The sequence below is a fragment of the Rhinolophus ferrumequinum genome, chromosome X, assembly GCF_004115265.2.
Source record: "Rhinolophus ferrumequinum isolate MPI-CBG mRhiFer1 chromosome X, mRhiFer1_v1.p, whole genome shotgun sequence".
Classification (NCBI taxonomy): domain Eukaryota; kingdom Metazoa; phylum Chordata; class Mammalia; order Chiroptera; family Rhinolophidae; genus Rhinolophus; species Rhinolophus ferrumequinum.
In genome coordinates this window covers 19,483,197-19,507,650 of record NC_046284.1, presented here as the reverse complement: position 1 = coordinate 19,507,650, position 24,454 = coordinate 19,483,197, and the positions used below count along the sequence as shown (strand labels likewise).

At 37.3% G+C, this 24,454-nt stretch overlaps 1 protein-coding gene across 5 annotated transcripts in view; it reads right to left on the bottom strand.

The window, feature by feature from the left end:
* Nucleotides 1-7,151, bottom strand: part of ARHGEF6 (Rac/Cdc42 guanine nucleotide exchange factor 6) — a 123,861-nt gene extending 116,710 nt beyond the window's left edge. For 2 of the 5 annotated variants that reach the window (XM_033110185.1, XM_033110201.1), the window contains exons 1-2: nucleotides 6,961-7,151; nucleotides 5,662-5,745 (exon numbers count right to left, since the gene is read on the bottom strand). In XM_033110185.1, coding sequence (XP_032966076.1) covers nucleotides 5,662-5,745; nucleotides 6,961-7,125 — 249 coding nt within the window. In that variant the 5' untranslated portion in view covers nucleotides 7,126-7,151. The remainder of the gene's footprint in view (nucleotides 1-5,661; nucleotides 5,746-6,960) is intronic. The other 3 variants (XM_033110169.1, XM_033110194.1, XM_033110178.1) reach the window with 3 other exon arrangements.
* Nucleotides 7,152-24,454: the final 17,303 nt, after the last annotated feature.

Genomic DNA, 24,454 nt, shown 5'->3' with positions numbered 1-24,454 from the left:
AGAGAGAGAGAGAGAGAGAGAGAGAGAGAGAAAGAAGAAAGAAGCACTAACTAAGCCTCATATATATTCCATTAAATCCTTCAGGTAAAAATATATATATATATATATGTTTACAAAGTAGGTTTGGCCCAGGAGCAGATCATGAGATGGTAGGGCATCCTTAGCAATGTGTTGGTAATAAGGGTGGCAGGGTACAAAGCAGGAGAATCTGCTGGGGATGAGGCAGAGGGAATCCTGGCTGAAAGGAAAACCAACCACAGGACTAGAATTGTGACAAACCAATCATTCATGGGGCTGTAGCCAGGACAATGCAGTCAGAGAAGTATCACCTGGCCACTCTCAAAGGATCAGAAGAACTGTATACATCCCTGATTCCATCCAAGTTCAAAGGCAGAACAAAACCAAACCACCATTGCTAGACTAGTGTTGCCAAGGGACTTCCTGGTCACATTAGTGACACTCTACCTAGACATGAGGATTTTCCCATATGCTCTAGAAGATTTTCTCTTGCGGCTTGAGTGTCCTCCCTCCCTTCTCCATTCTGTAAACAAATAGGACAGATATATTTGGTTCACGGAAAAGGAAAAACAAATAGAATATAAAAGGTTGAGAAGATGTCCAAACTCACTAGGAATCAATGAAATACAAATTATAGCAATAAATGACATGCCATTTTCACCCAACAGTTTTGCAAACATTAAAGATAATATCGAGGATTTCCAGGGACATGAGAAAGAAGGCACTTTCTACACTATTGGTGGGAGTAGAACTTTGTATTGCATTTTAGTAGGGGAATTTGAGAGTATCTATAGAATTTTGACACAATAATTTTACTTCTGTGAAGATGCTTCAAGAATAATCACAGGGGGCCGGCCCGGTGGCTCAGGCGGTTAGAGCTCCATGCTCCTAACTCTGAAGGCTGCCGGTTCGATTCCCACATGGGCCAGTGGGCTCTCAACCACAAGGTTGCCAGTTCAATTCCTCGAGTCCCGCAAGGGATGGTGGGCAGCGCCCCCTGCAACTAAGATTGAACACAGCACCTTGACCTGTGCTGCCTCCCGAATGGCTCAGTTGGTTGGAGTGCGGGCTCTCAACCACAAGGTTGCCAGTTTGATTCCTCGACTCCTGCAAGGGATTGTGGGCTGCACCCCCTGCAACTAGCAATGGCAACTGGACCTGGAGCTGAGCTGCGCCCTCCACAACTAAGATTGAAAGGACAACAACTGGACTTGGAAAAAAGGCCTGGAAGTACACACTGTTCCCCAGTAAAGTCCTGTTCCCCTTCCCCAATAAAATAAAATAAAATAAAAATTGAAAAAAAGAATAATCACAGATGTGCACAAATCTCTATATGCATATCCTACATGGCCCACTGGGATTTACCCAAGGAAGACAAGGTTGATTTAACATGAAAGTTAATCAATGTACATATCGATATAATAAAAGACAAAAACCAATGCTCATCTTAGCAGAAGCAAAAGGCTTTGACAAAATCCAGCACTCTTTCATGATAAAAAAAACATTCAAAAAAGTTGGAATACAAAGTTGGGAACTTCTTCAACCTGATAAAAGGCATCTATGAAAAACCCACTGCTAACATATTAATGGTGAAAGACTGAAAACTTCCCCTAAGATCAAGAACAAGGCTAGGATGTCTACTCTCACCATTTTTATTCAACATTGTACTGAAGGTTCTAGCCAGACAAGAAATTAAATTAGAAAGAAAATGAAAAAAAGGCATCCAGGTTGGAAAGGAAAAAGTAAAACTATCTCTATGCACAGATGAGATGATCTTACACAAGAGAACCACAAGGAATCTAAAAAACTATTAGAATTAATAAACAAGTTCAGCAAAGTTGAAGGGTACAATCAATATACAAAAATCAATTGTATTTTTATACACTTGCAATGAACAATCCAAATATAAAATTAAGAAAACAATTCCATTTACAATGCCATCAAAAGCAATTGATTACAATGCCACCAAGGTATTTTACTATATCACATAAGATATTAAATATCATCAAGAAGGTACAAAGCATGTACACTGAAAACTACAACACATTGTTGAATGAAATTTAAAAAGATGTAAATAAATGAAAAGATACCTGTGTTCATGGATCAGAAGATTTAATATTGTTAAGATGGCAATACTCCCCAAAGCAATATACAGATTGAACACAATCCCTACCAAAATTCCAGCTGGCTTTTTCGAAGAAATGGACAGGCTGATCCTAAAATCCATATGAGCACACAAAGGATCCAGAATAGCCAAAATGATTTTGAAAATGAAAAACAAAGTTGGAGGACTCACGCTTTCTGATTTGAAAACTTACTTCAAAGCTACGTTTATCAATTCATTGGGGGAAAGAATAGTCTTTTCTTCAAATGCTATTGAGACAACTGGATATTCAAATTTCAAAGAATAAATTTGGACCCCTATCTCACACCACATATAAAAATTAACTCAAAATAAACCAAAGACCTAAATGTAATAGCTAAAACTATGACACTCTTATAAGAAAACATAGGAATAAATCTTCATGACCTTGCATTAAGCAATGGTTTCTTAGATATGATATCTGAAACACAAACAGCAAAAGAAAAACAAAATTAGATGAATTTGACTTCATCAAAATTGTTTTTAAAAAGTTGTTTCAGTGGTGGCGGGTTAGCTCAGTTGGTTAGAGCATGGTGCTGATAGCACCAGGGTTGCTGGTTCAATCCCCGCATGGGCCACTGTGAGCTGTGCCCTGCTTTAAAAAAAATAATATGTGTTTCAAAGGGTACTACCAAACTTAGGGAGGTACTTCAGGGAGTGCTTTGTTTCCCATGTGTCTCAGCAGACTTACCTGACCGGTTGCTAGCTGTGTGATCCTCTAGAGACCCTAGGACATTATAGCCATATGAGAACACAAAGATAGAAGTCACTTGGAGAGGCTAACCTAACTGGCCACCAAGAGGGTCAGAAGGCAGCCACTTTTTAATGTGGTCACCATACCCCACAGCCAATACTCAAATTGTCAGTGTGCTGCTGCATCACCGGCTTCACTTTTCTGCATTTCCAAACTGACCATTTCAATCTGGCATTCTTTCTTTAGATAAATAACAGTGTGTTTTAAGCAGTAGTCAAGCCCTGTTCTTGTTTTTTTGTGTGCATTAACAGTTTTATAGCGTCAACAAAAATCTATTAATCATGTTACATGCTAGGCACTGTGGAAAGTACTTTAAGCCTGAGAGATACTCTATCTAAGTGACAAGATATGGAAACAACCTATTGACCAATTTTAGCTCTGTATGTGTGCACGCATGCATGCACACGTGTGTGTGAGCACATGCGTGTGCATGGACATTTGTGCGTATGGGCATGTGTGTGTGTATAGCTTTTGAAGTAATTTAGTCTGAGATGACTCTATATCCCTTATAGAATGATAGCTACTATGGAACAGATCATGGTATTTTCATTTTTATTTGTCAAATGAAAACATGGTGAGGTTGCCAATGATTTCCGTACGCTGAAGCTGCCAGAAGGTATACTGAGCTTCTTTGCAGTTTTAAGAATACTAGGTGGGCACTGTTGTATCTATCCCATTCTTTCCTTTGGAGCTTGCTGGTCTAGAGGTAACAATCCAGGTAACATTCCAGGGATAGGAATTTGAGTTTATTTTGGACCTTCTGCTTTTGTTAATAAAAGTTGTATCTATGGGGGGAAAAAAAGAATACTAGGTGGTACAGAAACACCTCTTAGGTCTGACATTGTTGGAGAATGAGTCGTTTCGCAAAAGTGGATTTTTCTGATAGCTAATGCTTATTCCTTTAAGCACCAATGCTTAAAATATTTTTATCCACTTTGGATAGAAATCTTTTTAAAAATATATCATACTTTTCATTTCTTAAATGACAGGCACTGGACATAGTTTTATCTCTTTTTGATAATTCAGGCTGGCCTGAACATTGTTTGAATATTGTAACAAGGCAATATTAGCATTATGGTTAAGCACATACTTTCTTTAGTTTGACAGACCTGGGTCAGAGTCTTGGCTTGGTCAGTTACTGACTGTGTGACTCTAGAAAAGTTACTTGGCCTCTCTATGCTCCAGTGTCCTCATCTGTATAATGGAGACATTAATAATATCTTTTGCATAGGATGGTTTTAAGGATCAAATGAGAAAATGCATCTAAGGCATTTAAGATATCAATGCACATAAGACATGCATAACAGTTGCTTAATGTTACTGTTATTACTAGGCTGTATTGTATATAAAATTACGCCTGTAAGGGGTATATGGGACCCATACTGAGGCACTCCTAGGACTCGGAGGGAAATCTAATAAAATCAGTACATAAGGAATGAAACTAGAAACTGAGCTGGGGTGCACCCAGCAGCCAAAAATACTGACCACCCAGTCTCAAGCTCCCAGATAACTAAGAGATGGATCTAAACATAAATATTGGCAAATTTTTAAGAATTGTTTTTAACTGAATATATTTGACACATAACATTGTGTAAACTTAAGGTCCACAGTACGGGAACTAAATATTCTGGCACAAGCATAGTCTGATGCTGTGGCTAACTTTAGGAAAAATTCTGAAGCCAGCAAAGTTTCTGTGGGGCAAAGCTACCTGTACTAGTATTAATAATAATAGCTAACACTTGGGGAATACTAACTACATGACAGGCACTCTTCCGTGGACATGAATTCATTGATATTTCACACCAATCCTATGAGATAGGTACTGCTATTATTCCCACTTTACAGGTGGGGAGACCGAGGCATAGAGTCATCATTAAGTAACACACCCGAGGTTACAAAACTACTAGTGGGAGAACTGAGATTTGAACCCAAGCAGTCTATTGTCAGAGTCCATGTTCAAACCACTACTAATATTTCTCCAAAAATAATACCACTAATGCATGCCCACACTTCTTATGTCCCTGGTCCTGTGCTGAGCACTCTACATACATTATCTCATAGATCTTTTGGAGTTGGAGCTCTTAACTCTACATTATTATGCAGCATCTCATTTGATCCTTAAAGCAACCCCATGAGGTACTGATTATCGTGTCCATTTTACAGATAAAAACACTGTGGTACAGTGAAGTTAAGTTACTTGGCACACAGGTGAGAGTACTACCTGCCTTTCAGTAACACCCCCAATATGTATCATAAGGATCCATATAATGTTAAATAATGCAATGTAATTTAGTATACAATTTCTAACTCAGGGCCGGATCCTCTTAGCTTTTCAAGGCCTCTGTTCTAAAGTGTTAATGGGAAAAAGTAACGATACTCTTTCCAACTCAGGAGTAATGCAGTGACCCTCTGCAGCAGCCAGCAGCTCATGTTTGGTTCCCCTTAGTAGGGAAGCACACCACACAAGCTCTGTCACTGGAAGCCTGCTTTTGGGACTGGATGTGTATCTGAAAGGTATCATATTTTGAGTTTTGTTTTGTTTTGTTTTGTTTTGTTTTGAAACTGGTTTCTAGAAAAGCCAAACTAGCAAGCGACCACTGTAGACCACCAATCTCAACCATGGTTTTCCCTAAAATGCTTCCTCTGTTTAACAGTGAAAATAAACCAAGGACTTACACTACAGCACTGCCTTCACTAGCAGAGTGAAAAACGATGACAAGAAGGAAGACAACCTGGGTGGGCTTACCTCCACTTGAAGGGCTGCACATCCTTTCAGGAAGTCATTGATGTTGTTGATGCAGTCGGCTTCTGTTTGGGGCTCCAGACAGTACTAGAGAAAAATAGTCAAATGTCACTTGGAGACTGTCATCCCATGCCAAGCATACCATATTCACCATTCTCTAATAACTACATAGGTAGGCTTTTTAAGGCAGGGAGCAGCGTTGCTGTCAATCCAGGAAGAGAAATAACCACCAAAGGAAGTGATGCAAAAATCTAAACGGTTGGTTTTTGTTTCAAATGTCATCAAATCTTTAGTCTCAAGCCATCTCTATGAATTTTTTCTCATGCTCTTTTGTCTGAGTGCTGATAGCAAATTAGAGAAACCCAGACAGTATTTTGAGCTTGGTTTTGCTTTCTGCACACTACCTTGCTCCCGTCTCTTCATAATAATTTATTCAAAGTATATTTTCCCTTTTTTTGTTCTCTACATTTGATCACAATTCTCTACCTTTTACCACCATTTTCTCACTGCTTTTCAAGTTTAAGGAATTATAAGTAAATCAATTTGTTCAATAAAAATAAACTACTTCAAGAAGGCAAAAGAACTACACTCACAGTCACATTCCCTGATGACCTTAAGAAAATAATTGTAGAACTATACCTTTAAACTGACTTAAAGTGCCTAGTTTGGAAATTATCCATCCTTGTAATTATGGGTTTCCAACATTAAAAATTTTGGATTTTTAAAAGAGAACAAGGGTAGTTTCACTTTGAACACATGTTGCATTCAAATCATATATTCAGTTTCTATTTTTTTAAAAACCTTATGTAACATTTGGAATTATTTATCCTAGTTGCTAAATAGCCTCTCTTTCTATAGATATTTTATTTCTTTGAGAAGAAAATCTACATTGATTTTAGTCAAACTATCAATAAACACCATCAACATCTGTTATAAATCATCCCATTATTCCACAGACTCATATGTACCCCAAGTTCAAAACATGTCCTCGGTACACAGGGAAGTGTAACATGCATCTCTATGACAGAGCAAGCTTATAATATGGGTGTTCTCCTTGTCCGCTGGTACCAGTGGTGTAACAGGTTATTATACTAAAATTTGGTGGCTAATTACTAAATGATAACATTTCATTTTCTGACTTTTTCACACTACAAAAGCAGCAAGAAAGATTGTCTAACTCTTAGAAAGATATTAAAGTAATAGAGTCCCAAGACCTGGGCAATCGAAAATTTCACGAGTTACATTATTGCTGCTCTCTGGTGGTAAGCACTCCCACAGATACTACAAATGTGATGTCCTTACCTTTTCTACAGAGCCAGGCCGCAGTCTGTTGATCAGTTTGCACAGCACTACCCCATTTTTCAGCGAGGACTTCAAAAACTCCTCCGGATCACAGATGGTCTTTTTTGGGGAATCTAAAACTCCCAAGGATATAAGCCATGTCACGATTCGCTCTTCTGGATTCATTACTGAGGACTGTACCCTCCGAACAGCTTTCTGGGGCAGCTGCAAGGACTTAGCCACATCCGCGATTGCATCTGCTGTTGTCTTCCTTTTTATGAGTTCTCTTCTGGTGCTTGCAGAGCAAAGCTTTAAAACAACTTTTCTTAGACAACGGTGGAACCCACTCAAATTATGGGATTTCAAAACCACAAAGATCACACTCAGAGATGTGCAAAGAGAATGAATATAAAATTCCTGGAAAACACTGATTTTCTTTTTCAAAACCTGCAAAACAAATTCGTTAGGATTGAAAAAAAAGAAGAAGAAACATACACACACACACACCAAAAAAAAAAAAAAAAAAGCGGTGCAAGAAGCTCTTAGGGAAGGAAGTGAGGAGGATGCTGGGGAGGGAGGAGAAAGAAGGAAATAAGAGCTCTTGGAAAACAGAGGTGAGCCAGCACTTCAGGGGACCTTGGAAATGAGACACTCTTGGGCCAGTCTGGGAAAACGCTGTCAATAAATAGTCTAGCCCCAGTGAAAATCTGGCTTCTGTCAGGAGGAAGATGCCAACTGGCTCTTAGGTCAGACAGATCTGAGCCTTGTGGGGAGCTGTGCTGGCTGGCACAACAGGGCTCAAAGAAGGTAGGCTGAGAAAAGTCTTCCACAAAATGGCCAGATGTCCTCATACTCTCACAGAGATGGTATGTCATGACCATTCCTTGCAAAACATGTTGAGTTGCATGGTGACACCATGCCAAGCAAATAAAGATTGTACCTGCTGTCGGCCATCACTGTATATAAGCAGAAGCTAGAAGAATGGCATTTTACTTTGCAGCCAAAAAGCTATGTTTAGGGAAATAGGCTAAGGATAACATCTGACATCCTGTTTACTTGCATTCTTTAGCAATTCTTTTTCTGGACCTGGTTCCACTACATAACCCAGCTGCAGTACCCTTAGCAAAGGCTCAGACACAGTCACATAAGTGGGTAAAAAACACTTGAAAACAGAACTTTTGAGAACAAAAGAGCACCTGTCCTCTGTCTATACTATAGTCTGGAAGGTTGATTGATGTTTCCCCAACAATAAACATTTTGCATTAAAAATACTGCTCTGAAAAAAAAACAAGAGATCTGCACTATTCTCGAACATTTTCAGAACCAGCTGAAAGTTACACCATTAGGAAATTTCTGATAAGGCCACCTTTAATAGTATAGCCTTATATTGGCAAATGCATGGTACTCACCATCACTACCCCTCCTCATGCATGGGATCCTCCTAAGCGTCACAGTCCTTTTCAACACAGCTTTAGGCATCTACTACCAAATAATCAATTTAGATAATCCTGCTAAATATTTTCAAAGCTTCCCCTTCCTGCCCTGTCATAACACTTATCACATTTTACTATTATTACTTGTTGATCTGTCTCCTCCACCAGAAAGTAACCTCCCCAGGGTAGGAGTCTTATCTGTCTTGTTTAACATTGTTCCCAGCAGAGTGCCTGGTACACAGTAGATGTTCAAAAATGCTGAATGAATGAATGAATGAACTCGTATTGTCTTCTGGGTATAAACATTACCTGATTACAACAAAGATGTTTTTATTTGTTTTAATGTCTTAAAACAAACATTTTTTTCCTTGCTAATGATTTGTGTACTGTTATTGAGACATAATTGACATAATAAACTACACATATTTAATATGTATTATGTAATGAATTTTGATGTATACACCTGAGATACAATCACACATCATACACACAATCCAGATAAACCTTTCCATCACTGCCCAAAGTGTCCTTGTGACCTTTTAAACCCTTCCCTCCCTTCCCCCCAAATCCCAAGAAACCACCAATCTGCTTTCAGTCCCTATAGATTAGTTTGCATTTTCTAGGATCTTATATGAATGGAAGTGCACAGTTTGGTACATTTTTTGTCTGGATTCTTTCAATCAACATCATCATTTTGAGATTCATTTATGTTGTTGCACATATCAATAGTTCTATAACAAAGATTTGACCTCCAAATATTTGGTTTGATGTATTCATACTTATAAGCAAAATAGGTATAATCAATCAAAAGTTTTAATTGACTTTTGACCTATGGCCAACTCTATGTAATGGAAATAAAAACAAAATCCATTTGTTGATAAATGAAATTCCCAAATCTAATCTGTTTAAACACATTTTATATGTCATTTGCACAGTTTTCACAATTACTCATCAAAATTGTACTCTACAGACAAATAAATCAGGCAGTATTATTGACATATCACTTACATTTTCTGATGAAGACCAAAGAGTCAGTAATTTCAGGAATCCATCCTAGTCCAAAATACGCTTGAGCCCACGAAGGTCACCTGGATGAAAATCTGCCTCATTTTGGACCCTGACTACAGCAAATTACTCTAAGTAATAAAGTAAAATCAGAAAGGCAAGGCCACCTCCTCAAGGCAGAAGCAACAATTCTATGAGTAGAAAGACTGGAAGATGTTGGTATGGTCAAATGTCAAGAAAGCAAGGAATTCTGAGACAGTAGCAAGCATATGGGCGAAATGACTAATCATGAAACCCTGGCTGGGTAAGGAAGCCAGTGATGATAGAAAGGAGCTGATGAACTGGGGAAATAAGGGTGGGGAATATAAAGACTGGAGGTCACAGTCGCACAAAGAGCAGTCTTCACACAAAAGCATGAGTAAAAAGAGCAAAGGTCTCTCACTCTACTTAAGATCGTTAGTACCATATACCCTGAGCCACTGAACGTGTGTCTTCACTGGCTTTCCTACCTCCGTTTTCTCTCCTAATGAACTCTGGCAGAGCACAGCTTGGTTGATTTTCCAAAAACACCTCTTTAACAGTGTAATACCTCTGCTCAATAACCCTCAAAGGCCTAAAGCAATGATTTACAAACAACGATGTACAAAAATAATCACCTCTTGTGAGGGAAGGAGGAGAAAAGAATGAGAATTGAACTTGAGCCAAAATAGGCAACATTTTATTAAAAGTAAAAAGATCTGCAGGAAGTAAGGTAAATGTTAACATTTCTTAAAACTGGTTGCTGGGTACACTGGAACTTGTTTACTTTTATGTGTTTGAAATATTCATAATTGACTTTAAAATTTTTAAATCTGGTGCTGGTACACCAAGGTTGCTGGTTCAATCCCCACATGGGCCACTATGAGCTGCATCCTCCTTTAAAAGAAACTGAGGGTTGCTAGATGGGGGGGGGTGGGGGTAAGGGGGAAGGTGAGGGGATTAGAATACGGTCAGTAATCACAAGATGGCCACGGGGTTTTGAAAATTAATCTGGGGAACGTAATCAATAATGTTGTAAAGATTTTGTAGGGTATCCGATGGACACGTGTCCCATTTGGGAGACCATCTCAGGGAAGATGTAGATGCCTGATCACTGCACTGTACACCTGAAGCTGAATAATAATGCCAACTATAATTTTATAGATATATATATGTATATATATGTATGTATATACTTACAAGAAGCGGAGTACAGCATTGGGAGTGGAGACAGTGGAAATGGGATGACTCAGTGCGATGTCAGAGAGATAGTGGATGGGGGCAGGGGGGCCCACAATGTGAGGGATATAAATGATAAACGTCTAAGTATTACTTTGTCTTGTGCACCTGAAACTAATAAAAATAAAATAAAATAAAATGTTTAAATGAAAAAAAAAAACAGAAACAAAAGAAAAAAATTTAAATCTACTGAGGCACTTGTTAAAATGATTTGGGAGCCCTATTCACCAATACCTTAGTTCAGAAGATCCACAATGGGACAAAGGAATCTGTATCACTAAAGTACCCAACCTGATTCTGATGCAGGTGGACCAAGGTCACACTTGGAGAAATAAATTGATTTATTTTCTGCCTTTCTTTCTGCCAACATCTGGGTCATCTCAATATCCACAGGAACACAATCCAACATTAGAACCACTTAGTCCTTAACCACCTGTACTTGTAATTGATGTATTACCTCTCAGACTCTCTTTATGCCTGTTCTGTGAAAATGGACCAGAGGCCTTTAAATATTTTTTCTTTTTTGAACTTTGCCAGCTGGCATGATATGAAGTTTTATCATGTTTTATCTGTAGACGGTGGTGGGGAAACATTGCAGGAAGAAGGACTTTTACTTCCTGTTTCCTGTGTGCTCACTCCACAGACTTCTGCCAAGCTCCCAGCTTTCCTGATGCTCACCTTCTGCAGCATTGGCTTACTCCATGCACAGCGGGTAGCAGCTTCCCCTGACACCACCCTTGGGTGGTTCTGTAGTGAAGTTTCTCTGGTGAGACACCTCCCCTGTAACAGGAACCAGCACCCTAGAGTGGCACATTTTCAGCAAGTTCCAGAGGGCGGATGTCCAGCAAATTCCACTGACTCAGCACTACAGCAACTTCTCTAACAAGGCCTGCATCTCAACAGTGGGTGGAAAGGCAGACTATCACAGCTCTAGGGGAGTGAAAAATATATGTTATTTTTATATAGCCTGCTATTAGATAGTATATCTGTTATTCCTATATCCTTTTAGAGTTTCCTTTACTTCTTCCTAGCCAATCCGTCGTTACTCCAATCTCATTATCATTAATAATTGTTTTTTTCATATTCACCCATAAATACTTTAATGTGCACATCTAAATAAGAACATTTGTGTGTTTTGTTTGTTTGTTTGTTTGTTTTTTACCAAACCACAATACTGTATGTGAATGAAAAGGGGCCTATGTAAGAAAACTGACAAGCTCAGGGGGACTACATGGCAAGGCTGACAAACTCAGAGACCAAAAGTCATCACACAGGATGGTCTGATCACGAATTCCTAACTGGGCAGATCATGGTGGGTAGTCATGTCTCTGGCCTATAGCTTCCTTAGCAAAAGTCAGTCATTACCTTCAGTGAGCTTTGTTCATTGTTCCCATGCATCTAGGATAACATACCTTTGAAATATCAGTTTTCTTTTCCTACCCTTTGAAGGCACAACCGCCAACACCAGAGCATAAGACAACCAGAGCACGGGACCACTCATTATTATCTCGTTCCCCGCATACCATCTCATAATTATTAGCTATCATGTACCCACCAGTGTAAAAGAAGTATGTGTCTTTCCATTTTGCCTTTTATCCAATCCTAGAGACTTCTCTGCTTTGCTTCCTCCCGCCCCCTTAATCTACCACCAATGCATTTCATGTTCTCCTCCTTTAATTCTAATGTATAAAATAAGCTGCAAAACTGCCTTTCTCCAGAGCATTTTCTCAATTCGTTGAGATTTCGCTTGCCAGCAACTGTCATCAGCTTGGCTCAAATAAACTCATAAAAATTCTCTACAGGCTTGGACGTTTCTTATGTTGACACGTGACTTCTAACAACATTAATAATTCCTGAGTATCATTTAATACTTGGAGTTCAAATTTCTCTGGTTGCCTCACAAATGTCCAGTAACGCTGGTTTGTTCAAATCAGGGAAACAGAAATGATCCTTTTGAAAAAAATGGAAGCTTTTTCTTTCCAGAAACCCCAACAAATCTCCTTGGGCCTCATTGGCCTGAATGAATACTGAGCTCCCTCCTGAACCAATCATTATGGCTAGGGATGGGTTATGTTAATTTGCTTAAGCCACTCACATCCTATGCCTGGAGCTGGGGTTCATCCCACCCACCCCACCAAGTGAGGAAGAATCACAGCTAACATAAAGCTCTTATGTCAATTAGGATTAGTTTGCCTCCTCAAGAACTGTCTGAGGTAGGTACTATTGTTATCTCTATTTTACTGATGAGGCACACAGAAGTGAAGCAGCTTGCCCAAGTTCACAGAGCTGATACGTGGTAGAGTGGACCCCGGTAGCCTGACTCTAGAAACTGCATTCCTTTCTAAATATTTTTTTCAATTAGAGTTGACATACAATATTATATTAGTTTCAGGTGTACAACATAGTGATTAGACATTTATATAACTTACAAAGTGATAACCCTGATAAATCTACTACCCATCTGACAATAAATAGTTATTACAATATTATTGACTATATTCCCTATGCTGTACTTTACATTCCTGTGACTATTTTGTAACTATCAATTTGTACCTCTTAATCCCTCCCCCTCCTTCACCTATCTTCCCAACCTCCCTCCTATTTGGCAACCATCAAAATGTTCTCTGTATCTATGAGTTTGTTTCTGTTTTGTTGTTCATTTATTTTGTTTATCAGATTCCACATATGAGTGAAATCTTATGGTAATTGTCTTTCTCTGTATCACTTATTTCACTCAGCGTAATATCCTCTAGGTCCATCCATGTTGTTGCAGATGGCAAGATTTCATTCTATTTTTATGGCTGAGTAATGTTCCATTGTATATATGTACCCCTTCTTCTTTATCCAATCATCTACTGATGGACACTTAGGTTGTTTCTATATCTTGGCTATTGTAAATAATGCTGCAATGAACATATAAATGCATATGTCTTTTTGAATTAGTGTTTTTGGGCTTCTTCAAATAAAAACTCATAAGTGATATTACTGGGCCCTTCTTTATCTCTTGTTATAGCCTTTGTTTTAAAATCTAATTTGTCTGGTATAGTATTGCTACACCAACTTTTAAAAAAATTACCATTTTCATGAAATATATTTTTCGATCCTTTTACTTTCCGTCTGTGTGTATCTTTCGATCTAAAGTAAGTCTCTGGTAGACAGCATATGTAAGGGTCTTTTTTCTTTTCCATTCAGCTCTCCTATGTCTTTTGATGGGAGCATTTAATCCATATACATTTAAAGTAATTGTTGATAGATATGTAGTCAATGCCATTTTGTTATTCATATTTCTTATCTTTTTCTTCTTTTTAAACACGTTCCTCTAACATTTCTTGTAATAATGGTTTGGTGGTGATGAATTCCTTTAATTTTTTTTTTGTCTGGGAAACTCTTTACCTATCCTTCAATTCTAAATAATAGCTGTGCTGAGTAGAATACTTTTGGTTGTAGGTCCTTGCTTTTCATCATTTTGAATATTTCGTGCCAATCCCTTCTGTCTAGCAAAATTTCTATCAAGAAAATCAGCTGACAAATACCATATGATCTCACTTATATGTGGAATCTGAAGAACAGAATAAATGAGCAAATTAATCAGAAATAAATAGTCTCAGATATATAGAGATAAAACTGATGGTTGCTAGATGGGAGGGGGTGGGGATGAGGGAGAAAATGAGGAGATTAGAAAGCACAAATTGGTAGCTACAATATTGCCATTGGGGAATATAATCAATAATGTAAAGATTTTGTAGGGTGTCAGATGGGCACTTGTCTTATTAGGGAGACCACTTCATGGACGGTGTAGATGCCTGACCACTGCACTGTACACCTGAAGCTGAAGCTGAATAATATTGAATGTCAACTATAATTTAATATATATATAGTCATGGGATGTGGAGTACAGCGTAGAGTATAGAGTTAATGGAATTGTAACAGCTATATATGATATCAGAAGGGTAGTAGATTCGGGGAGTGGGTTATTACTTTGTGAGGGGTGTAAATGTTTTCTACATCTGAAACTAATAAAAATAATCCTAGCAGACAATATATTTATATTTTAAAAAATCAGCTGACAGTCTTATAGGAACTCCCTTGTAGATAACTAACTGTTTTTCTCTTGCTGCTTTTAAGATGCTCTCTTTGTCCTTAACCTTTAGCATTTTAATTATGATGTGTCTTGGTGTGGGCCTCTTTGGGTTCATCTTGTTTGGGACTATTTGTGCTTCCTGGGCTTGTATGTATATTTTTTTCACCAGGTTTGGGAAGTTTTCCATCATTATTTCTTCAAATAGGTTTTCAATTCCTTGCTCTCTCTCTCCTTCTGGTACCCTTATGATGTGAACGTTTGTACACTTGATGTTGTCTCAGAGATCCCTTGAACTATCCTCATTTTTTTTGGATTCTTTTTTCTTTTTGCTGTTATAATTGGGTGTTTTCTGATACCTTATCTTCCAAATCACTGATTTAATCCTCTACTTCATCTAATCTACTGTTGATCCCCTCTAACGTATTCTTTATTGCAGTTATTGTATTCTTCATTTCTGATCGGTTCTTTTTTATGTTTTCTATCTCCATTTTTATGTTTCCTATCTCTTTGTTGAAGTTCTTACTGAGATCATTGAGAATCCTTATAACCAGTGTTTTGAACTCTGTATCTGGAAGATTGCTCACCTCCATTCAGTTTAGCTCTTTTTCTGGAGTTTGCTCCTTTTCTTTCATTTGGGACATGCTTCTTTGTCTCCTCACTTGGCTGCCTCCTTGTGTTTGTTTTTATGTATTAGGTAGAGCTTCTGTGTGTCTCCATTTTGGTAGAGTGGCCTTATGCAGTAGGTGTCTGTGGGGCTCAGTCATGCAGTCTCCTTTGTCACCTGAGCCAGGTGCTCCAGGTGCTTCCCTTGTGTGTTTTGTGTGTGCCTTCCTGTTTTAGTTGAGCCTTGATTGCTTTGGCACATCAATGGGAAGGATTGACCCCCAGGCTGATTGGTTGTGAAAGATTTTAGGAAAGTCTGTAGCATGAGCCAACAAAGGCCCTTGGTATGGAAAAGTCACTGGAAGTAGCTTAGGTGGGCCTGCAAGTTGGGTGGGGCGGTGTTTCAGAGAATCACCAGGACCGAGCAAATGATGTTACCCATGTTGATGGAGACTCAGATATAGTGTCCACCTGCATGTGTAGGTTGGGTGGAGGGAAGGCTCAACCTAGGAACAATGGCTCCTGCCAGCACTTCTGTCTGGGAGGAAGATTTCCCTCCAGCCCTCACCTTGATTCCAGACAATTCATTTCCTCTCCATATGTCCTTGGCACCTTTCAAGCTTCTGCCCCTGTGCTGGAGCTCAGAGAGAGTGAGTCCATCATCGGATAAGTCTATGCACAGGTCCTTTAAGAGGACTGCCTGGGACTCCGGACACCCTCTACCTCACTCAGTCACAATCTCCACTGGTTTTCACAGCCAGAAGTTGTGGGGACGTCTCTTCCCGACACTGGAACCCTGGGCTGGGGAGCCTGGTGTGGGGCTGGGACCCCTTGCTTCTCGGGGGTTACCCCTGCAACTGAGATATTACTCCCCATTTTTAACTGCCACACCTGGGTGTGAGATCAGACCATTCTATATCTCCTCTCTTTCTACCAGTTGAAGTGGCTTTTTCTGTATATCCTTAGTTATAGGACTTCTGTTCAGCTAGACTTCAGGTGATTCTCAATTATGGTTGTCTATAGTTTAGTTGTAATTTTGAGGTGGTCGTGAAAAGAGGTGAGAACTGCATTAACCTACTCTGCCATCTTAACGGGAAGCCTCAATAATTCTTTCTTTTTTTTCTTTCTTTTATAATTTTTTTTAGTGTGTTTCTCCAGAACCCATCAGCTCCAAGTCAAGTAGTTGTTTCAATCTAGTTGTGGAGGGTGCAGATCACAGTGGCCTATGTGGGGATCAAACCAGCAACCTTGTTGATAAGAGCACCATGCTCTAACCAACTGAGCTAAACACCTGTCCCAGTAATTCTTTATGTTACACTTTTTCTGTTCAGATCTCTCTGTGGTTTCTCTGTCCTGATTGGACCCAGACTGACTTGCCTCGTTATCTTCAATGAATACTCCTCCACTTTAGCCAACCACTCTCAAGGTCACATCTTGTAGTTTGTCATCACTCAAACTTCTCTACCTCCTAAATCATGAATTCAAATATCACATTTACATTTTCTAACCACAGCCTACCATCTTTTCATCTTGTTTGTTCAGTTATTCCCACTACAACTATTCATTAACCTCATAGGGATCTCCAAAGCACTGTTTTTTAAAATGATTATACAAATTTACATTCCCTCAAGCAGCATATGATTTCCCATTGCTTCATATCATAGCTAACACTTGACAGTTCAGACTTTTAAAATCTTGTTATTTTTGTGGGTGTGAAATTTACTTTTCTATGACTGCTAATAAGGTTGAGCATTTTTTTATATATTAATTGTCCACACATATTTCCTCTTCTGTCAAATACATCATGTCTATTGCCCACTTTTCTACTGGATTGTTTGTTTTTTTGTTATTGATTTGTAAAAGTTTGTTTGTTGTACATTATGGATACAAAACCAATGTCAGTTATATGTGTTTCTGAATATCTTCTTATACTCTGGTCTTCCATTCTATGGTATATTTTACAGAACAGAAGTTCTTGATTTTTAAAAATAAGATACTTTATCTCACTCTCATGTAAAATAAATCCAGAGTTTTGCAGTCCATGGCTAGCATGCAGCTTCATAGTCATCAGAGACCCATGATTCTATTCTCCTGTCACTTTGCCATCCTTAGCTTCCTGCCTCATAGTTCAAAATGACCATTTATGTGAACTTGGACTAGGCAAAATTTTTTAGATATCACATCAAGTCCACAAACAATGAAAGAAAAGAGTAGATAAATTGGTCTTCATCAAAATTTTAAAAAATTGTGCTTCAAAGGATACCATCAAGAAAGTGAAAAGACAACCCACAAAATGGAAGAAAATATTTGCAAATCATAAATCTGATTAGGGACTTTTATCCAAAAATTATAAAGAACTCTTTTAACTCAATAATTAAAAAGACAACTAAAACTGGGCAAATTATATGAATAGACATTTTCCCAAAGAAATATAAATAGCTAATAAGCATAAGAAAAGATGTTCAACATCATTAGCCTTCAGGGAAATGCAAATCAAAACCACAATGAGGTTCCACTTACACCAACTAGGATGGCTATAATAAAAAAGTCAGATAATAACTAGTGCTGGTGGGATGTGGGGAAATTGAAACCTTTACACATTGCTGGTGGGAATATCAAATAGTGCAGCTGCTGTGGAAATCAGTTTTGCAGTGCCTCAAAATGGTAAGCATAGTTATCGTATGGCCCGGCAATTGCAAGAGAAATTAATATGTGTCTGTCTACATAAGAACTTTTACACAAATATTCATAGCAGCGTTATTAATGATAGCCCAAAAGTGAAAACAACCCACATGTCCATCACCTGATAAATATGTAAATAAAATGTTACAATCGAATATTATTCAGTCATAAAAATAAGTACTGCTACATGCTACGTCATGGATAAACCTTGAAAACGTAATGTGAAGTGAAAGAAGCCAGTCACAAAAAAAAAAATTCATGCATTGTATGATTCCATTTATATGAAATGTTCAGACTAGGCAAACTCATAGAAACAGAAAGTAGAACAGCAGTTGCCTAGGACTGGGGTGCGGGTTGAGGGGAAATGGGGAGTGACTGCTAATGGGTATGAGGGGTTTTTTGAGGGAGGTAGATTGAAGAAATTTTTCTAAAATTGATTTGGTGATGGTTGTACAACTCTGTGAATATACTAAAATCCATTTAACTATACACTTTAAATAAGTGAATTAATACCATCTCAATTATGTCTCAATAAAGCTGTTATTTTTAAAAGGCAATTGTACATAAAAAAAAAAAAAAGGACTGCTTGAGCTCTAGCCATCATGTCTGCATTCCAGCGAGCAGGAAGAAGGGGGATAAAAATGACACTCCCCCCCGCCACAGATTATTAGGAAAACTTTATAACATACTGAAAAATTGAAGGAATGGTATCATGATCTCCAGATTCAGTTATTGGTAGCCTTCTGTCATATTTCACTTGCCTATATAGGTACAATGGCTACATTTTTAAAAAAATAAATTATGTGAAAGTAAGTTGCAGACATCATTATCTCTTCATCCTGAATACTTCAACATGCTTCTCCTAAAATTATGGACATTTTCAACATAACTAAAGATCTATTACCACAACTAAGAAAATTAACAATCACTAAACCATCTAATTTTCAATTGATATTAAGATTTCCTCAATTGCTCCTAAAAATGTCTTTTAGAGATTTTTTTTTCAAAGCAGCATCCAAACAAGTTTCCCCTCCTTGTGTCATAGTACTGAGTTTGCTTCTAGGCAAAAATCTGAGTTACATAGGGTTCTTCCTCATTTGTTTTCCTTCTTTTGAGGATCAAAGTCCTATACTGTCTGTTGTCTCAATATCTAGACAAGTCCGCACCATGTAATCCTTCATGGATAAAAGCAGAAGTTGGCTTAGTTTACTTTTAATTATGTCTTCTTCTACATCATGCAATAAATGAATACTAATACAGTTCATTCTTGTTAATTTATAAAGGCTCTTTAGGTATGAAGGATATTAACATCGTGATTGATATTCCATTTATATGAAATGTTCAGACTAGGCAAACTCATAGAAACAGAAAGTAGAACAGCAGTTGCCTAGGACTGGGGTGCGGGTTGAGGGGAAATGGGGAGTGACTGCTAATGGGTATGAGGGGTTTTCTGAGGGAGGTAGATTGAAGAAATTTTTCTAAAATTGATTTGGTGATGGTATCTATATTTAAAATTTATATATATTTAAATATTATATATATTTAAAATGTATATATATATTTAAATTTCATATATGTATAAAATTTATATATATGCCAAAAGTATATATACACATGACTTGTATTCATCTTTTATTATCGGTATATATTGAGTATTACAATTTTAATAGTTTTTTCCTGTCTTAAAATGTGTATATTGGGGCGGCCAGTTGGCTCCGTGGTTAGAGTGCAGTGCTCATAACACCAAGGTCACCAGTTCGATTCCCAAATGGGCCAGTAAGCTGCGCCCTCCACAACTAGATTGAAAACAATGACTTGACATGGAGCTCATGGGTCCTGGAAAAACACACTGTTCCCCAATATTCCCCAATAAAACATTTTTTTAAAAAATGTGTACACATTTTTTGGCACCCTCTGTATGTGTGTGTGTGCATGTGTGTGTGTGTGTGTGTGTGTATAATTTTCCTAGGTAGTATTTGTCTTTTAAATTTTATTAAAAATTATTTATTTCTTAACAATTACTATACATAAGTTTTAAATTTTGTATACAATTAAATATGCCAATCTATCCCTTTAAGATATATACCTTTTATATCATGCTTAAAAATCCTTCCTCGAAGTCACTTTAGAAAATTATCCTAGGGAATAATGACAAGTTCAGAAGATATATATTGGTGACAATATAATCACACCTCAAAGAATAAAAACATTAATAAGTTACTACTCGTCAAAATCAAGAACTTCTATGAAAGCCCATCTAAAGAGGATGAAAATACAAGCCAGAGACAGGGAGAAAATACTGCAAACCACATATCTGATAAAGGCCTACTATCTAGAACACATTTTAAAAGTCTCAAAACTCAACAATTAAAAAAACAGAAATAAACAATCCAATAGAAAATAGGTAATAGACATCAACAGACATTTTATGAAATAGGCTATGTGAATGGCAAATACACTCATGAAAAGGTGTTCAATATCATTAGCCACTAGGGAAATGCAAATTAAAACCAAGGTAAGGTATCACTACACACCTATCAAGAGAGCTAAAATAAAAAATAGTGATAACACCAAACGCTGCTGAGGATGCAGAGAAACTGGATCACTTCCACATTACTGGTAGGAATATAAAATGTTATAGCCATTCTGGAAAGTAGTTAGCAGTTTCTTTAAAAAACTACACATGTAGTTGCCATATAACCCAGAAATTACACTTAGGGATTTATCCCAAGAAAAAAATGAAAATACAAAAACCTATACATGAATGTTGATAGCAGCTTTATTTGTAGTAGCCCCAAACTGGAAACAACCCAAGGTTGTTCATTTAAGCTCCCCAGCCCCGACCTCTCCTTTAAACTCCAGACTTACATATTCAACTAGTTACTTACTATCTCCACTTGATTGTGGCACATATCTGTGAATATACTAAAAATCATGAATTGTACACTTTAACTGGGTTAATTGTATTGTATGTAAATTATCTGAATAAAGCTGTTGTATATTTTAAAAAGAAGAACAGATTGATTCAACACACCTACACCTAAAAGAACCAAGACTATTTTAAAAAATAAAAATAAAAAAGAGATTTTACCCAAAAGATACCAAAAAAGGTTCTCAATTATGGTTGTCTATAGTTTAGTTGTAATTTTGAGGTGGTCGTGAAAAGAGGTGAGAACTGCATTAACCTACTCCGCCATCTTAACGGGAAGCCTCAATAATTCTTTCTTTTTTTTCTTTCTTTTATAATTTTTTCTAGTGTGTTTTTCCAGAACCCATCAGCTCCAAGTCAAGTAGTTGTTTCAATCTAGTTGTGGAGGGTGCAGCTCACAGTGGCCTATGTGAGGATCAAACGAGCAACCTTGTTGATAAGAGCACCATGCTCTAACCAACTGAGCTCTAACCAACATACTATAAGGTTACAATAATGAAATAAGTGTGGTGTTGACTCAGGATTATGTAAACAAATCAGTAGAAAAAAATAGAGAGTCTAGAAACTAACCCATGCATATGTGGGAATTTGGTATATTATAGACATAGTAGTTTAAATCAATACGGAAAGATTGACTCCTCAATAAATGTTGTTAAAACAATTGGCTATCCATTTGGAAAAGAGGTAGATCATCAATTCATACCACAAGCAAAAATAAATTTCAGAAATTCACATAAAATCCTTATAACAATATAAAGATTAAGCCTAATAATAATATATTCAGAGGGTGCCAAAAATGTATACACATTTTAAGAAAGGAAAACTGTATTAAAATTGTAATACTCAATATATACTGATAAATAAGGATGACTACAAGTCATGTTTGACTTCAGCAATTACAAGAGGTGCTCAAAGTAGTTACCATCAATGTCCAGACACTTCTGATTATGGTGAACTACTGCTTTAGCAACGTTGACCAAAGTGTCCACTTGTATACTTTTTTTTGGCACCCCTGGTATATAAGCATATATACAAGGTCAAAAAATTAAATTCGCGAGCTCATCCTAGAAAAAATGTTACATACCTCATTGCTGAACATCACTAGGATCACCTTCGAAGTACTCCCCTTGGGAAGGTATGCACCTACACCAGTGCCTCGTCCACCCTTCAAAGCATTTTTGGAACTCTTTCTGGAATGGCCATCAGAGCTGTTGTGTTACGCTTGATGTCCTGAATGTCATCAAAATGCCTTCCTTTCAATATTTCCTTTCTCTTTGGGTAAAGAAAGAAGTCATTGGGGTCAGATCAGGTGAGTAGGGAGGGAGTTCCAATACAGTTATTTGTTTACTGGCTAAAACTCCCTCATAGACAGTGCCCTGTGAGCTGGTGCATTGTGAAGCAAGAGCCATGAGTTGTTGGCGAAAGGTTCAGGTCGTCTAACTTTTCTACAGAACCTTTTCAGCACTTCCAAATAGTAAACTTGGCTAACTGTTTGTCCAGTTGGTACAAATTCATAATGGATAATCCCTCTGATGTCTAAAAATGTTAGAAACATCATTGTAACAAGTTCGTGAACTTAATTGTCAGTTCATAACCAAACTAAAAACAGAAGAAAATGTCAGAGGATATATTTTTGGCCTTGGGAAATAGAATAGCTACCTAAAAAGGACCCCCTCCCTCAAAAAAAAATCGTCCCTCTTGGGTATTGACCTTGGAGAGTAATTACTGTGTCATATGGTAAACTTATATTTAACATTTTAAGAAAGTGCCAAATTGTTTTCTAAAGTGGTGGTACCATGTACATTCCCACCAGCAATTTATGAGTTTTCCCATTTCTCTGCATCTTTGCCAATAATTGTTATTGTCCATCTTTTTTATTTTAGCCATTTTAATGGGTATGCAACGGTTTTCTCATTGTGGTTTTCATTTGCCTAGTAACTAATGGTATTGATCATATTTTCATGTTTTTTAAAACAGCTTTCTTGAGGTATAATTTGCATACCATAAAATTCACTGCTGTTAACTTTTCAATTAAACCATTTTTAGCAAATTTACAGAGTTGTGCAACCATCAACACAATCCACCAAACATTCCATCAACCCAAGGAGATACATTATGTCCATTTGCCATTAATCTCCACTCTGAGACCTAGATAAGAACTAATCTACTTTCTGTCTATATAGATTTGTCTTTTCTGGGCATTTAATGTAAGTGGAATCATAGGATATGTGGCCTTTTGTACCTGGTTTCTGAATGTTTTTGAAATTCAATCATGTTATAATGTGTATCAGTAGTTTGTTCTTGTCATCCCTAAATAGTATTCCACTGAATGAATATACTATATTTTATCTGTTCACCAATTGATGGGTATTTTGTGTTGTTTCTAATTATTGGCTAGTATGAATAAACCTGCTATGAACATCTATGTACAAATCTTTCTATGGACATAGTTTTCATTTCTCCTGGGTATATACCTAGGAGTGGAAATGCTGGGTCACATAGTAACTATGTTTAAGTTTTTGAGGAACTACCAAACTGTTTTTCAAAGTGGCTGAACCATTTTATATTTCCATCATCAATGTATAAGGGTTCCAATTCCTCTACATTTTTGCAAACATGTATTATTATAAAATGTCCGTCTTTGTCTCTAGTAACTTTTTTTTCTAAAGTATACTTTATCTGATATCAGTATAACTACATCAGCATTCTTATGATTACTTTTTTTCAAATTTATTGGGGTGACAATTATTAGTAAAATTACATAGATTTCAGGTGTACAATTCTGTATTACATCATCTATAAATCCCATTGTGTGATCACCACCCAGAGTCAGTTCTCCTTCCATCACCATATATTTGCTCCCCCTTACCCTCATCTCCCATCACCCACCCCCCTTACCATCTGGTAACCACTAAACTATTGTCTTTGTCTATGAGTTTTTGTTTCTCATTTGTTTGTCTTGTTCTTTTGTTGTTTTTGGTTTATATACCACATATCAGTGAAATCATATGGTTCCTTGCTTGTTCTGTCTGACTTATTTCGCTTAGCATTATCTTATTAAGTGTTTTAATCACAAATGGATGTTATATCTTGTCAAATGCTTTTTCTGCATCAATTGATGTAATCATATGATTTTTGTCCTTTATTTTGTTTATGTGATGTATCACATTGATGGATTTGCGTATGTTAAACAATCCTTGTGCCCCGGGGATGAACCCCCCTTGGTCGTGATGAATAATCTTTTTAATGCATTGTTGTATTCGATTTGCTAGAATTTTGTTTAGGAGTTTTGCATCTGTATTCATCAGAGATATTGGTCTGTAGTTTTCTTTTTTTGTGTTGTCCTTACAGGTTTTGGTATCAGGGTAATGTTGGCCTCATAAAATGAGTTAGGGAGTACTGGCTCTTCTTCAATTTTTTGGAAGAGTTTGAGCAGGATTGGTATTAGATCCTCTTTGAAGGTTTGGTATAATAATTCACTAGTGAAGCCATCTGGTCCGGGACTTTTGCTTTTGGGAAGGTTTT